The 17,680-nt window shown below is 44.8% G+C and overlaps 1 protein-coding gene across 1 annotated transcript in view; it reads right to left on the bottom strand.

Moving 5' to 3' along the window:
* The window catches only part of DSCAM (DS cell adhesion molecule), a gene marked incomplete at its 5' end in the record, with an annotated part of 730,460 nt that extends 712,786 nt beyond the window's left edge, over positions 1 to 17,674 (bottom strand). The window contains one exon of the mRNA XM_012810262.1: positions 17,611 to 17,674. Within this exon, the coding sequence (XP_012665716.1) occupies positions 17,611 to 17,674 (64 nt within the window). The remainder of the gene's footprint in view (positions 1 to 17,610) is intronic.
* Positions 17,675 to 17,680: the final 6 nt, after the last annotated feature.

A 17,680-nucleotide genomic window follows, 5' to 3' on the forward strand; every position in this document is an offset into this window, starting at 1 on the left:
CCCCCACTGCCACTGTCCTAGTGCCGGTTGGTCTCTGTCCTACGTGGTCACCCTCCTGCCAAACCTCTCTGGTCCGCAAAGTTTCCTGCACACCACAACCCAAATACTCCATTGACTGTCCAAACATGAACACATCTTAACACACAAACCTTCATGGAAATTCCATTCAAATTTGAATTCCCATTTTTTCATCACCTGCTCCCCGTCTCATTTTTTAGATGAATCTTACACCATGACTTTGTACAAAAGCATAAGAGAATTCCGTGTCTCTGCCTTGCAGGTGGGAACTTCTCTCCTCTCTACCTTTTCTCCTGTCAATCCTTTTACTATCGTTCCCACTCAAAAACACTGTAAAAGCCACATTTTTAAATCCCCCCTTTTAAAGCACTTTTTAAACAGACTAATCAGAAGTCATTTTCTACTTCCAAAACACTGTCCTGTTCTCTCTGTATGCCCAGCGTGGCCGTTATCACATTCACTCTTTTTGTGGTTGTGAACACATCCCAGCTTCTTTGAGACTTTGTCATGATTTTGTCATAAAAGGGAGAATGATCTCCTTTCTTGCACAGTCCTTGGTATGGTGGTTTTCAGTTATTCATTCAAGAAACATTTACATAGCAACAAATGTGTCCTACTTGCTCCAGGAACTGGAAATACTGTGATGAGCAAAAAATACACCCACTCTCTTGGATCTTACAGTTTAGTTCATAAGCAAGGCTCAGGAAGCATTTTGCTAGAAAAGTTTTGAATTAAGTATCTTTGTATTCCCCAAAGTATATTTAACATTTCTGAAACCGCACTGATATTCAGCAAAGACTTTTTTAAAGTAAGGTGTTTTTATTGTTCCATTTCTAGAGGCTTCTAGAGTATAACACCTGCTGACCTTTCAGTGAATATTCATGTCCAGACCCTTCCCGTGGAGAAATAACCAACACACAGAGAGATACTGTCACCCACCAGAAAAAAGTGCCATTGAACCCCTAAGAGTCATATCCCTCTAAACAGCAGCATTCATTACTTGAATAATTCAATCAGTAGATACTTACAAGCACCTGCCACCTCTTAGTTACTCCCCTAGGTGGGCACAAGAGACAAGGCCTGGATTTCCCCTGCTGGGACAGACACATGACAAGCAAACCACTGCATTACTCCAGGGACTGATGAGCACCATGAAGCCAGAGGCACAGAAAGGAGAAACAATCATCAAGGAGGTCACCTTATTTTAGACCAGGTGGTCAGAGCAGGCCTCTCTCAGGAGGTGACACTTGGACAGGGAACTGAAGGAGGTGAAGCAGCAGACTCTGGACATGAGGTCAGCCTGGCTGCAACATCCAGCACCCTGACTGCCAGGGTGAATTCAGCCGATCTGGCTGCTAAGCAGGTGCCCCCTTCCTCCCTCACCCCTCTGTGCATCTGTCCTGAAGCTTTGAGCTCTTGTCGAAGAAGAAGAACTCCCAGGTGGAGGAGGACCATCCTTGGGTCGAGGGTATATGAGTAGCTGTGCTGTCCTGCTAGAACCTTCAAACAAGCTCTGAAGAGGCCCAGGATGGACCCCTGAAGGCAAAACAAGCCGCAAGTGAAAAGCTGCTGAGATGGGGACAAGCCCACCAAGGTCCCTCCTGAAACGCACAGTGGCTCTGATGCAGTGGCAGGTAGGCTGCTGTGCCCCAAAGTCTCTTAGTCATGGAATCCAGTGCCAGCAGGAAGGAAGCGGGGTGGAGCAAAGGCAGGGGCAGTGCCAGCGGTCCAGTGACATATCCCAGACAGGCTGTCAAGAGCACTACAGGCTGTGGTCACCTAGCACTGTCCACTGACCTTTGGAGGGTTTATTTTTTAGTCTAAATGCCATAGAAATTGGTATGGGAAGAAGGGAACCCAGGTGCCACGCTGGGAAGTGGAGGTGACCTGGGGCCTGGGCATGTGGGATGGGCACCATGTGCTTTGCAGTTGTCCTAGTGACCGAGCAGCCCATCTCAGGAATGACCTGAGATCCTGGAAATGCTGTGATTAAAACACACACACCAACCCCAACCTGCCCAAACTGTTACTGCATTGCTACATTTTTCTAGCCTCTTCCTTCAGTTCAAGAAAAAAAAATAATAAAGCAATATCTGGCATAGCAGAGAGTACGTTTGCAGCTCCCCAGATAAGCCTTGCCGCTTACAGCACTGAGTGTGCTCAGGAACAGGCTGGGGTATGAGGAGCTTATTAATTGAGCAGGGCATCCTGGAAGCAGGTGCAGGAGTTCTAAAGACCCACCAGCTTCACATGGCTGGATACGCACACTGGCTGGATATGTGACTTTAGGAAAGTCATTACGCCTTTGTAAGCCTTGAACTTTCCCACATGTAAAATGGGGATACTATTAACAAGGATCAAACACTTGTTTGGAGATGAACTGGGATGATAAAATAAAGTACTTACACAGTTCCTGGCACATACTAAGAGTGCAATAAATATTAGCAATTATTCAAAATAGGTTCACTCAACACTCCATAAAAAAGTGATTCTATCGACATTATCATAGCTATAAACTTCAAGTTGCTCAGTCAGCAGGGAGGAAGCCAAAAATCTTTACACTTCTCTGTAGTTGACAACTCAGTGGGATCACTACCCAAGGTTGTGAGATGACTGGAGTGAACAGCCTTCAGGACAGGGTGCCCCGACTCCACACCCCACAGTGACACATGCAGAGAAGCCACCAGACACTAGACTGAGCCCCCACTTTGCTGCCACCAGTTTGAGCATTGACAGAGCTGGGCTATTTTCATCACAACTAGACAACAGACACACTCCACAGAGGGCAAAAGTCCTTTGTCAGAGGAAATGTGTCCCACACGAGTAGTTCCCTAAGTGTCGTGAGGTCGGCATGGCACACGTGTGCACACGTACAGCAGGGCACGCACAGGCACACGTGTGCACACGCACACCAGGGCACACACAGGCACGCGTGTGCACAGGCACATCAGGGCACGCACAGGCACACGTGTGCACACGCACACCAGGGCACGCACAGGCACGCGTGTGCACACGCACACCAGGGCACACGTAGGCACAGGACACTTACTTATTACCGGCACTCTCGGTCAAGCTCAGTGAGCGGGAATGTCTAAGCAGTGTTTTCTAAACTCTTCAAGATACACATCTTGTGGACACTTGAGTAAAATAATTCAGCTTCAGTGAGATCCAAACTCGTATTAACAAAACTGACTTCTGTCTTTTTCCATAAGAGCCCCGACTGATAACAAAACTCCCAACCAATTTCAGTCTCTGATGAGCAATTTCAAAAAGTATTTTTATTCGAGTATCTAGGTGCTGAGGGAATAGGTGTTCAGGACAAGCGGACCGTAATGTCCTTCAAGCCAGATGTGCGACGCGCAGCTGGGAGTGAGGCAAGATGCCGTCCTGTAATACAAACGTAACGACTGTCATCCCGACTCAGTGTCAGTCTTTACCAACAGAACACAGTGTCTGCCACTACAGTGGGTGGCAGTTAATTAGCCTGTCTCTTTACCTAACTTACCTCAAGGAAGTGAACGGGATGACAGGGAAAAGTAAATGAATTTTCTGTTCGTATACACTGATTTTTATGCTGATATTGTACTTACCCCAAACAACTTTTTTTATTACTCAGCTTTACAGCAAATTTAACATAATAATTTTTTATTTAAAAACTTCAAATGAATAAATGGGGCTTTATCTTGAAGATTTGGAGAAGATTTAAAGCCATAAAACCAGATCACTGGGGCTCAAAGTGCTGTTTTCCAAACTGGGGCTGATATTCCACACCTCCAAACGCCGGCTCCACAGCCTACAGACAGGTTGAACATACTGTCCACTTGGCTGATAAGCAGAGCCTTAGGCCTCACCCTGCCATCTAACAACTGCGGGACCATAAGCACGGTGTCCAACCCCCTCTGCCTCACAGTGATGAGGATGATAACACCTACGTCCCGGCTTGGAGAGTATGGGAAATACTCTACCAAAACACCTGAAGTAGTGCCGCCCGTCTAGTAATAAATCGTCAATGCCAGCTGCCATCACCGTCACCATGGAACTAATCACTGCAGATCACGCACTAACTCACGCTCAGGGGTGTCCAACCTGCGGCCTGTGGATTATGTGAGGACTTTTTCCCTTATCTTTGGGGATGGATATCACGAAAGGTCTACACAGACTTTTTTTTTCCTCATTAGCCACCATTAGTGTTCGTGTATTTAATGTGTGTCCCAAGACAACTCTTCTTCCAATGTGGTGCTGAGAAGCCAAAAGGTTGGATACTCCGTGAGAGGCTCAATAAATGGTAGTTTCCTTTACCCTCACTTCTTTCTAGGGAAAGAATTACAAGCAGCATTTCTTTCTTCAAAGACAACCAAGAGATTTAAATTTCTACAAATGACACTGCACAATAACTGGGGGTGGGGGGAGATACAAAAATCTCTGCAAATACTTCCTATATAAATTCTTGAGGCCCAGCGGTTCTTTGAATAAGGATATCAGGACCAAAAATATATAGCACCACCATGTGGCCCAGTCTTTAAAGAGCTGTATGCCAATGGGGAGTGGGGTCCAAGTTTGTTTTCCCCCATCATTGCTAAGCCCGCCAAACCACCCGATGGGTGGTGGCAACCTCTTATCTTCGAGTAGAAACCCATTAGTACCAACACCACCACCACCATTTTCCACTCACGTTCTTTCCTATGCATGCTCATACCAGAAAGAATTTCAAAAACATTTGAACTAAACAAACCTCAAAATCACCCAGACTAAAGTAGATGGCATACAAAAGCAACTTAAGCCATAGCATTAAAAAACCAAAACAAAATGATGGAATACTTTTTAAAGGAAATACAAACGTGAGATCCACGCAGAGAACACCCTTCCCAGGGTCACCAAGCACACAAGAGGCTTATGCTCAGGTGACACTCATATGCGAGAGGAGACTCCCAGAGAAAAGGGCCTGGGGACTTCAGCGCCATCTGCACACAGATGCTCTCTCCTCTTTTCCACATCTGATGACTTCAAATCATTCGTGCTTTCTAACTGGGGTTTCCACATTTCCCAGAGGCCTCCCTGTGCAGCCTCTGCCGCAGAGAACAGGTCACAGAAATATCCCCTTTCCCTTTTGCCAGGCAACAAAGAGAATGTGCACTGCTTTGAACACAGAAATCCACATCTATGGAAAAAAACAGGCCTCGCCAGACTGCAGCTGAGGGTGCTTCAGGCACAAGGCAGCCAGGCAAGAGGACATGCATTCAGAGCGGTTAGCACACAGGATTAATCAAATTATAATTTAATCATCTGATCAAACACGGATTAGCATAATCGCTTGAGGGGGGAATGGGTGGAGGAGCCCCAGAGCACCTCGGGCACCCACCTTCTTAATGACGACAGAGGGAACACAGATTTTGCTTCTTTTTATTCATAAGAAAAGAAGAAAATAGCAAATAAAGGTGAATCCACGGCATTGTCAGCTGGGGCTTAGCAGCCAAAGGAGCCCTGTCTGAGATTCTGAACATTTTTGTTTCTGCTGTCTCTCCAGGAACACAAGAAAATCTGTATGAAAAGCACGAAACTAATGCTCCATTTTGTGACTGGGCTTTACTTAAGTCCAGTTTCTCCACCTTGTCACAACTGGCACTATGAACTGGTCAAATTCTTTGTTCTGAGGACCTTCCTGTGGGCTCTAAGAGGCAGAGCAGCACCCAGACCCTCCCTCTCCAGATGCAGCAGCCACCTCCTACAGAGAGTCGTGACAGCCAACAGTGCCTCCAGATACTGTCCCATGTTCCCTGTGGGTGCAAAATTGCCCTCAGCTGAGAGCCACTGATTTAACTCAAGAGCACAATTTGTGAGGATCGTACTTTTTAAAAAGTAATCAAGTCTTGAAAAAATGGGAGGACTCTTTTTTATTCCCACTTACTGATTTAATGAGCCTAAATCAATAATTGTCTGGTCCCATGGAGTGTACCTCATATCTCATGGCTGTTTAGAGTTTAATAATAATGTGTAACACCTTTACCTGTGCACTTAAAAAAAAATACCAGCCTCCCCCCATCCAAAGATCTTTAGTGAGACAGACCCATCTCCCAGGAGCAACTCACAGGCTGAAGGAACACACCCCTGCCTTTGCTTCCAGGCTTCAGCGTACCCTGAGCAGGTAGGAGCTGACAGCAGTAACCTCCACTACCCACACGAGAGTGAACAACAGTGGCTCTGGAAAGGAATCGGGCCAGCAAAGGCCTTCAGACCTGGGAAAATGCAACTCTCTTCTTACGCTCTCATGTCATGCATGCAAGCCATGATGTCTACTCCTGGTTTCTAAGGATGCAAAGGTGAAAGTGATGAAGAGAGACGAAATGCAGATGGCTCTCCATCTTTCCATAATGCATCTGGCTCATAATCGATTCACTGCACCACCTTAACCCGCCTTGGCCCCTAGTCAAGCTGGATTTCATAATATTCATTCTTAGGAAGAGATGCTACAAACCCCAGGGGTGGAAAAGTGCTCAACCTTTACTACAGTAAGTAATAAATATTTGCTATGGGTTAAGGTGATTTGCTCTAATAATAAATCTGAGTCACACAATCGCTCATTTTTATTTTTTGTAAATAAAGTGTTTCACCATGTGCAATTAGTCATGAGTGTATCATAGGTTATTAAATCTAATGGTGGAAATATTTGTGCCCTTTCCGTGGGGGAGAGATGAGAAAAGACTGACCTACTCTACGGCAACTTTGAAAAGGCAGCAGCGAGTGCTGCACTGTGCAGGCTGTGAAACCTCCAAGTCAGGGAGGAATTGGGAGCTATTTTAAACTGGGATCTTCTTCTACAAACTCCCTTGGCAGATCTTGTGACTGCTCAACATAACCGCCTCCCCTTTTCTAAAGGAACATAGGTCGGGAGCTATTACTGCAAAAAAACAGTCTCCTCTCATGCCTGTAGTGATGAGTAAGCGGAAATCGCATTTCTTCAGCTTACAATGGCTTTATACCGTTTTCTTCTACAGGTAAAATTCAAAACAGCTACTCTGAAAGATAATTTCTATAGCGAATCATAATAAAATCACCAAAAGATGATAACATCAAACTTGTTTAAGATGCCTAAGAGAGAAAGTTATTTTTAATATTACCTAAAATAAGATCTCAGGACACCAAAAGATATTTTTAAGGTTCTGAATTTAGGCCTCTCTCCAGCACATATTCCAGTCTATTTTAGTTCAAAAATCAGGGACACGGTGTTTTAAAAGGATCATTCTGTCACCAATAACTGCCCTCAATTTTATCTTATGTGTATATGTAACAAGGTCTGAAATGCAAACATGCCCTTATAGGCCATTTCCCTTTCTGACAACTTAGCATGATGATACGTACTCTGTACAATAAATACAGTCAACCTGTGATCACTTACCCGAAAGAAAGAGGCAGAGGCCAAGAAAATTCAACAGAACAAACAATCCCAAAGTCCTCTGCACCTGGCTCTGGAGTGAGTTTATGCAGCATTCCCAGGGTGGGATCCCAGCAAAACCTCTATGGCAAAAACATCCATTCCCTGTCCTATCTCACTCCACCCTGGCTCATCCCTCAAGCTTGTCCTATAGAGTAATCTAAACAGTTTCCCACTATCCATCTCTTGCTTGGTGTGACAGTGGTTACATTTAGGTTTCCAAGGGCTTTTCTGCCAGGATTCCAGCTGCTGGTGAAGACAGAAGGGGGTCATTGCAAGAAGTACCATTCAATCAAGTCCATGGGCAAAGCACATGCTATCAATAAACCTGAAAATCAAACATGCTAGGACAAGAGGAAAAACACCATAGATGGATAAATACTAACTGGTGACTCTCAAGCTATCAGCACACCACCGGGATGCCGGCAGGATGGCACCTACCTCAAGCAACCCCATCACCCACTCCCCCAAACCTGAGGAAATCGTTATGGCAGTCAGTGAAGCCCCCACCCTGCATATGTACACCCAGTAAATCACTAGCCAGTAGAGAGTTCCTCAACAGTGCAGGGAGCTTGATGCCTCCCCTTCCCAGCCAATGTCCACGCCTGCACTGCCACCTAGGAATGGGCAGCCCCTGTCCAAGTACGTGTTTTTGTAAATGTGGGTTATGGGTCATGTGGATCAGAAGATCCAAAGATAAGTGTTAATAATGCAGATTCCCAGGCCAATCATACCCCAGGACTCCAGACTCAGACCCTAATGGCCAGAGCTGGGGAACCACATCGCAGACTATGTAAACTATAACCTGGGGGCCCCGGAGGTTGTGAGGGCAAAGATGACAAAGGCACATGGAATCAGAAACACACGGGGAACTTTCCAAACCGCAGCTCATACCCCCATCGGCACCTCCAGCTCTTCCTTCCTGGTTCAGATCGCTCCCAGGAAACACAGATAAGATGAACCAACCACAGATCAAAACGAATACCAGGTTACTTCTAAGTCAAAAGTTTTCTACTGAGGTTTCTACATAGAAATCCAATCAAGCCTATGGGAAAACAGTAGCCACCAAAGATCCTGGTCTGGCTGAGTCACAACACACAGAGTCACCGCTGGTAACTAACCACCCTACCACCTCCTGCTGTCACGTCAGGGCATTAGACGCAGGCTGTGAACTTGAGTTGCCAACTTAAATAACTCACAAGAGGTGGATCCTGTCCCGGGGAGTGCATTTCACATTTCTCATGCATTTCCTTTTCGCTAGCCAACAAAATAGACAAATGACTCTCCTTCTTCTCGGAGCTGGCAATGTGTAGGCCCGGCAGGAGTGATAAAGTGGGCATGGTGCCTTCTCTACGGCATCAAATCACCTGTTTTGTTGGGAGAGCCACTTGTTGTCCTTGCTGGGTGTCTCTTGCTCACCCTACAGTCTCACAAGTAATATCACGAAGCATTGTTCTCTCTGCCCTGGAAGCTCCACATCAGTTACTAGAAATGCTCGACTGCTGATAAATATTCTACAGGGATAAACACGGTCATCACGCTGACTGGGACTTGGGGTTTTCCGTGTCCCGATGGGAACTAAAGATCAAATCACTCTACCGTGGGGCTACTGTGGAAAGAAGAAATGAACCTTGAGTTTCTCTCATAAGAAAGTGCATTTACTTACAGGACAAGATTGCCACAATCTAGCTCAGTCCTTAACATGGGGGAAAGGGATAAAATTAAAGTACACAAATGGAATCGCAGTGGTTCTCATTATCTTCAGATTGCCTCTGTCTCGGGAAGCACAGAAACTCTCCCGCCGTCCTGCAGTTCTCAGGGAGGACTAGTGCTTTACTGCATTGGCGAGGGTCCACACTGGAATCAGGCATTGCAAATGGCGTGGCTCTCCAGTGTGTGGCCTGGGCCACCCCACAGCAGCGTCCCTTCTGCCCTGAGACCCATGCCTACTGGTTCTACTACTGACTTAAACCTGGTCATCATAGTGACCCCATGAAGTTGCAGAAGCCACTTTGGAACCCTGAGGTCATCAAAGTCATCACTTTACTTGGTAAAATGGTATCACCATTACATAGTTTAAGTATCTGGAAAAAACTATAAAATGAATTTCACTATATTATTCATAGAAGAACTGAAAATAATTGCTTAAATTCTGTGGAAAACAGGCTTGGTGCCCATATCTCAACGGTTAGGGTGCTGGCCACATGCACCGGGGATAGTAGGTTCAAACCCGGCCCAGGCCAGCTAGAACAACAATGACAACAGAAAAATAGCCGGGCATTGTGGCGGGTGCCTGTAGTCACAGCTACTTGTGAGGCTGAGACAAAAGAATCACTTAAGCCCAAGAGGTTGAGGTTGCTATGAGCTGTGACACCATGGCACTGTACCCAGGGCAACATAGTGATACTCTATGCCCCCAAAAATAAATAAATAAAAATTCTGTGTAAAACAGCAAGGTTTCTTGCTTCTTCATTCTAATATTTAAAAAGCCAAGGCCCATATGAATCAAAATCAATAATTTAATAGTTCAAATGTCTCTCCACCACTGCCTTATCAGTCTCCCTACTCCGTAGTCTGGAGAGATCAGCTATGAAACAACCCATTTTATAAGATGGTTGTTTTTGTGATAAAAGGCAAATGTGTTACCCAGCACTTATTCTGGGGCCAGTCAGAGCACTGATTTTGTCTGGATTTTTGACCCATACACCAGCAGTGTTGGCACACAAAGGCAATTCTACTACTAACAGGAAATAAAGCCCCTGGTAATGAGTAAGAGCAGAATGCTGTAAGGAACAGAAGGAAGACTGAATTTTTTTCTTAATTTTTAAAATTGTATATATTTAAAGAACCTGGAAAATATTATGCTAAGTGAAATAAGCCAAACAATACTGGAAAAAATACCCATGATTTTACTTATACCTGAAATCCTAAAATGACCATTTCATTTCTACAAGTAAATGTGTTCTTTTCCCCTTGTCTAGGAATATTTATGTCAGTCAAGCAGCCTGGGGCCATATCACCTGCCCCAACCAGACTGGCCAATTAGCAATGCATATGTGGCAATTTAAAGCTACAGAATTTAATAAATGGTTGACATAGAGAGACCTGTGATAATTACAAGATCTTAAATTTGAATTCCTGGTTCAGGAACTCTGCTACTCTGAATGTGCACGTGGAGCTCCCCTCCTACTACTCTGCGGCTGAACATCTCCACGGCAGACTCACTCAGAGTAAATACTGCTCACAGTCCCGCAAGTTCAGTGTCCTCTCTTCACCTCTAGTCCTCTGTTCAGATAACATACATATTTCCTCCCCACTCCCATCTTCCTGAACCTAACGTGACCTTAAGCAAGGAAATCATATCTAGAACATTCTGCAGAGAGTCCAGAGGCTTTTCTCAATCTGTCAAGATTTGCTATGCTTCTTTTTCTCCTCCAAAACACTGCATTGTGGCTGGAAGTTAGGGCAAGCTGGCATTCAGTAGGAAGGTGATCTCTTGTATTTTCAATTCTTTGACTGTCTTTGCCACTGCATTTAAAAGGGCTTTCTATAAATAGGACTGCTTGCTCCTTCTTAAATCTTACTCAATGTCTTCTGAGTAAAAAAATAACTTAACTAGGGATGCAGGAAAGATTCATTAATCCTTGTCATTCTGCCTTTCTATGGAGTAGCCCCTTTCTTCATTCTTATCTTGTCATGTATCTTTCAATCCCAGGCATCCCCTCTCTGTTAAACCATGATATTTATTTATATAATTCTGGGGGCTTTAAGACAAAAAATTAATCCAAGTGGATGATTTTTTAAAAATCAATTGTGATCCTATAAAACAAATTCCAAAAATCAGAAGCTGATAAATCTGTAAGCAGTAAGACACCAAATTTGAATCTTATTTTAAATAAAAATTGAAATTTTAACAATGATAAAAACATACTCCTCTCAGGTTACTTTGATGAAGGTACCAGCTGGTATATTAGATTCTGCTGCAAAAGAATAAAGATAAGAATAGGAAACCTCCTAAGTCCATAGGAGTCATAAGGAAATATTAGCGGGACTTTTTACAGATGATTAAGGCCTAAGAAACTAAGCCTTGTTTGGATGTCCTGGGTGGCTCTTTGATGAAGAAATGAATTCCCAGGAGCCCTCGGTGAAAGGTAAATGTTGGTTTGATATTTCTGGCTGGCTTTCAGAAGGCCACAGGGCAATAAACATTGTGTAGAATTTTAAATCACGCCACTTAGCGGCATACGCTTGATAACAGGGGGCCCAGCACACTGATGAAATTCTTTTCAGGACACTTGACCCAGTCCAGGGCAAGAAGAGCACCTGAGGCAATTAGACCACCATTGTGTAACCCCCAAGAAAGCCCATCACATATTCGGAACTTGATTCATTTGGGGGAAGAGAAGAAAATGCCCCAAGCCAAAAGCATTTCTAGAAAATAAAGCCTTCTATAGCCATGAAGCCAGTGTGTCAGAGCCACCTGGCTGGCGGAGAGGGAGCCTCATGACTGCTTCTCACAAATGGCTCCCACATCAGAAAGAGACTGGAGGAAGGCTGAGGTGGGAAGCTAAGACGACAGAGGCAGAGGGGAAAGGCAAAAGGAAGAGAGGAGGGTGGGTGAGGAGGGGAGGCAGGCTCTGGCCAGCACTTTCTCCCTGCTTTCACTAGGTGGGGAACAGACATTTCCACTCTGCACACCACGTGCTCTGCTGTGCTGAGTTCACCTGAGCACCATATCTTACCTAGATGTGACTCTCTAATGAGAGAGGCAGTCACTAGGCAAGTAGGCCCCAAAGGGACATAGAGCCACAGACACTATCAAAGGAACACCATGGTTTTAGGGAATGGGACAATGAGAGAATCTGATTTTCAGAGGCAGGTGTCTCTGAATCCAGGCCTTCCGGACATCCTAGTACTGATATGCCCCTGCCAGGTGAAGCTTCCCTCCTGCATGGACCTTGTGTCCCCTGCAGAAAACATCCGTGGGCCCCACCCTCAGCTCTGAGAACAGCACAGTGGATACAGCGTGGGGCTGCTGGAATCTTCCATTCCCACAGCCATATCTCAACCCATAGATTTGGCAAGGAAAATGCAACTTTGCAGTTTCTGCGTTTTCAAAACCTTAAAGAAAAGAACAAAAACATAGTTGGCGGGGGTAGGGGCTCAGAGAGATAAGACGAGAATTTCTGTGCCCAGCTGTTTGGAACATGAAGAGTTAACGCCCAGTCTGAGGAACAGGTGCTTTCCAAGTCGCCGGGGGTAAGGAAGGGGAGCGAAAGGAAGGGGGCTCCCGCTCCCGAGCCCTGCCTGCAGGAGATTGATGGACTGCGGAGGAGCAGCAGGCAGCATCACCCTGTCACCATTAGCAAGAGAAGCGGCGGCTCCTGGAATGACATTGGAAGGTCAGCCAATCAGGCGCGGAGCTGCTCCCGAGCCGCCACCTCCAGACGCGCGCGCCACGCCAGGCTCCCTCGCCAGTTTGGAAGGGGGTGTGCAAAGGCACCCCTGCGCAGCCCGCCGGTCCACTGCATGCCCTCCTTTCCCCTTTCTCTGCACCTTCTAGGTTTCCAAATACTGCTGCAAACGTGGTCCTCCTGGTACAATTGAGAACAAAGACTGCCGGACCCTGCCTGACCTGCCGTAGCCTTTGCATTGTTGCTGTGAGAGGAACTCCGTCACACCGGAGCCTGGGCGCCCTGAACTTGAGAGTTCCTGGGGAAGCGTCTTCGGAGGAAAGCCCCTGACACCTGCGCGGAGCACTCCTTCCTCCCCTCCGAGGCGGCGGTTTTCCTGCTCTGCTGAAGGCTTGCTGCAAGAGTCTTGTGACGTTTGCCGCCCACTAGTGTCCTACGGCGGGGACACAATCGACATGCAGGTAGCAGCACCTCACTCCCTCCCAGGCTGACAGTGCGGTCACCAAGGCCCAGCATGCACTTCAGCGCAGCAGCCCAGAAAATGCCCAGACACGCCGGCGTGCGCGGGCACATCCCGGGGCCCCTGCCTACTCGGGCGAGGTGGGTCAAACACGCGTGAAAACCCAGGAGACCGACGTGGTCATTTCTGAAAATGCTATTGAATGTTCTGCCTACTTCAAAATGTATTCTTTTTTCACTACCTATTAATTATTTATGAGCCACATTCATAATTTCCCCCGTAGATTTCAGCTAATTTTACGAAACGTGAATGCCATAGATTTTGTAAATGCACCCACTTCAGAGATCCATCATTTTATATTTCAAACCTAAATTTCCAATCTCCTACGGCGACCATAGGTTTTTCTTTCAAAACGACCTCTTCCTCCCCCCCCTTTACATCAAGTTGCAACACACATGGAACTGAGTCTGTTTCCAAAATAGCCAGCTACATGGAGGCCCTGTCAGAGATTTAAATTGGCAATTTTCAAAGTCAAAATTCATTCCCCTACCAGAGTGCTGTATTGCACTGGTTCTGCCCAGCGACTTGCGGATTCCCCAGGGCAGCACACCGTGGTCACACCAAAGATGGAAAGGAGAGAGCCAGAAAGTGGAGAAGGATCAGCTGGCATTTATTAAAGGTCTGCATGGCATTCTGTTATCCTACAGAGGGCATCATGTAGGGGCCTGCAGCTGAAGTCAAAAGGCCTAGGAATTTTAGATGAAACCTGAAAAATCTGGGGTAGAATTTTAATCTGCTTAATAAAGAGGTAAGAGGGAGAGAAGCCCTGAAATCATTGACCTGATTACATTTTTCCTTACATACATTTATGTGAATTAAATAAAAATCACCTTCAAAGCCCTCCGGGTGCATTGGTGCTCACGAAGGTCTGCTTGTACATTTAAATAAAATATCAAGTGTGTGCCCTGTAATTTCCTATCAGTGAATGGATGGCGCCCAAAGGGGCCGCACATAATGAGCACCATGCTTGCTCCATCAGCCCACCCTCTGCCATCTCTGTGACATCCGAGTCCCCTGGAATTGGATGCAGTAAAGCCCCAAATCCCACAGCTCAGGAGAAGATGATGATGTCAGGGGTGTGTGTGTGTGTGTGTGTGTGTGTGTGTAAAACCAGAGATGCCAAGATACTAGCAAAAATACATATACAATACATTCTTCATCATTCTGCTTAACTGAAGGCTCATCTATGCTTATAACAAGAATTTTAAGCTAGACTGTTCCCCCTGGGGTTAAAACCATCCTGAAACACAATGCAGCAAGATGCTTGAACTGAGATGCTGAGGGACGTGTGGGGGTGAGTGTCCGCACTTACGTGTACCCTATTTCCTTGCACTGTAACAGAAGCTCTTGTGTGAGTATTTCCAGAACATTGTAGAACAAGCCGCCTGCTTTAACACATGATTACTGCACCTTATCAGGTGAGGTCATTCATTCACGGGTTTAACCCATGAAGGGACTTGTCTCTGACTTCTGTTTTTATGCCCAAAATAATGCCTGCAGCCTGTCCAGCAACCACATTTTTATTAAGAAATAAATGTGCATCCCATACAAGAATAAGAAAAAATACTGCTACTATTAAAATGCAGACCTATTGTGGGCTCATTTTATCAGCACCCCAAATATAAACTGCATAATCTTTTACAAATTAAAAAAAAAAATCTTTTCCATCATGTCAGGCATTATGATGGTAAAGGCCTAGCAGTAATTGGTTTGGATATTAGAATTCATCAATCTTTTAACACATATTCAGAATTTCAAAATTTTAATTTTGAAAAATTTAAATTTAATTAAAAAATTAAAATTAAATTTTTCAAAATTAAAATCAAAATCTGACCATTGTTGACAAAAATATACTTCCCATTTTTTGAAAGTTTCATTCAGATAGGTAGGAACCATTTACTTTCACATTTTTGAAATATGGTCTTAGGAACAGGCAATGCTCAAACTGAACTCTTTATTTTATTTTGACTGTATATTTCATGATTCTTTTCACAATATATAATGAACATCATTCCTTATAAAACTCTTTAAAGCTGGTTGCTCCCCAAAATGAAAGATCCCAAAGCTCTACATCCAAGCTTAACAAAAAATAAACCTCGATCATATAAAGAGAGGCCTTGATCACATAAGATCATTCCCTAGACCCCTGGTCGATAGGATCAGAACACATAACACAGTAATGTAAAACACTAATTTGCAAGTACTGTTTGTCTTATATTGTGTGTTCTGCCTATATTCATTACAGTAATGATGATTATTGATGAACAATTGATTTTAAAAGTCGTGAACAGAAAACCTCACAGAACTCAATATGTGTCTCCCCACATCATCGCTGCATAGAGCATTTTCCACATTGTAGAAGAATATTTAATAATATCTTAATGAGATAAGATTTTTTTCTATGATTGTTTATTTTGGTTATAAAATACTAACTTAAGAAAAAATGCATAGAGCATTTCTGTATCAGAGCCTATCATAAATTCTTCCATAACATTGTCATCATTTATAACTTAAACCATTAATAGATACTGGCAGAACAGACTGACAACCAGAAGCACAACCTCTCCTCTCTCATCATCCTGAAACATGTACTTCCCTATAGGGTGGAAATTCTGTTTCATCCTATACCCCAGGCCTTTCCAAGGAGTCCAGAGATGTGCGGCCTGACAGGTGAGTCAGGCTGTCAAGGCTTTGTGGCTTTGGAGCACATCTGTGAGCATCTGTGTGTTTCCTAGGAGGGCACAGGAGCAGAACAGCAGCAAGGGCTGACTCCCTGACACATCTCCGCAGGCTCCCTGGAGCAGACCTATTCCCCAGGTAAACTCCCCGGGGATCAGGACAGGTGTAGTGCCCTCTGGGAAGGGTGGGTGCCTCCAGCACTTGTTGCACTGCTTTCCTACTAGGAAATCTCAAAATGGAAGTTTCAAATACTTTGCTTTAGGTTATATCTGAGAGCAAAGTACCATTTTTATGTTAATTTGGGGAGTTCTTTCTTTCAGCTCAACCTTTTTCTTAGTCTTCATCTTTTAAAAATTTGGTAACATTTATACATTTTCTCCTGCTTTGTTGGCATGTTGATGCTTTACAGACTATGGAGCTAGGCAAAGAAAAGGCACTGGGTGCAGGCAGAGTACCCCTGTGTGTCTTCCAGGAAAATCTGAGAGCCTCCCCTTTGCTTCTGGTATTTTCTCACCAGGGCCACATTTCCTCACGTCCCCTTCTCTCTCTCTCTCTCTCTCTCTCTCTCTCTCTCTCGCTCTCTCCTGAGAAGGGAATTCTGCTTAATAGTTTAATTTAAACTGTCAGCAGGTTATACATTTTATGCAGATCTGGATTCCAAAATTTGAAAAGGGAATTTAAGCTGCAGCTACTCCCAAGCAATGTCAAACGATGATATTTCCTCTCCTTCCCCCATGAGAGGAAGCCATTCATACATGTAAGTTCATATTTACGCGGTGACAGGCACCCTAAGGTGCAGCCACACTTACTAATGGAGTCTGACTTAGTCAAGAGCAATTGCTTTCTAAATACCCATGAAGAAAGCATTTCAAAAAAATAATACTTGCTGGGCATGAGGAGAGGAATGCTGTTTACAATATTCACTGATTTCATTTCTACAACTAGACAGGTATTTTTTTTCTAATTTGTCAACATTTCAGATGATGTAATGCTTATCAGTGCATAATTTTACATAAACGACCGTAAGGACTATGTGGTACCAAGGGTGGGGGGTTGGTATGGAAGGACAGATCGTTCTTAAAGCCGTCATTGCTGCTGGAGATAAATTGTAGTAGAATTAAAGCACATGTTTTAAAAGCTCAAAATCTTTGAATCTGAAGATAAATGTTATTCATCGACCCCTGCACCTGGAATGTCTTAGCCCTTTTCAGGTTGCCATAGTCAAAGTGGCGATCTTCCTCCCGTCACCAGACCTGGCTTACTCCGAATGAGGCAGCTGCCTAGTCCTGGAGTTAGGCTCTGAGCTGTCACTTGGCTAGGTAAGCGCCTGGAAATGATTACAGAGCAAATTCTCCCTCAGCCTCTCCTCATTGCTACCTCTCCTCCCCAAAGAAATAAAAATAAAATTGCAAAATAAATGAAAGGACGAAAATTTAAACACAGCAGGGGAGGGAAGGGAGACAACTTGCCCCATGCATCCAGCACCACCACCACCCCCCTCGCCCGGTGAATTATAAGAAATGAAATTCATCACAAACCGAAAGGCTCACCATTCGCGAAGCTCTGGAACAAGGAGAGAGCCAGTATCCACATGCCCCTGCCGCTCCCCGGCCTCCCGCG

Source organism: Otolemur garnettii, unplaced genomic scaffold (assembly GCF_000181295.1).
Source record: "Otolemur garnettii isolate 467f Iridium unplaced genomic scaffold, OtoGar3 scaffold00128, whole genome shotgun sequence".
NCBI classification, from domain to species: domain Eukaryota; kingdom Metazoa; phylum Chordata; class Mammalia; order Primates; family Galagidae; genus Otolemur; species Otolemur garnettii.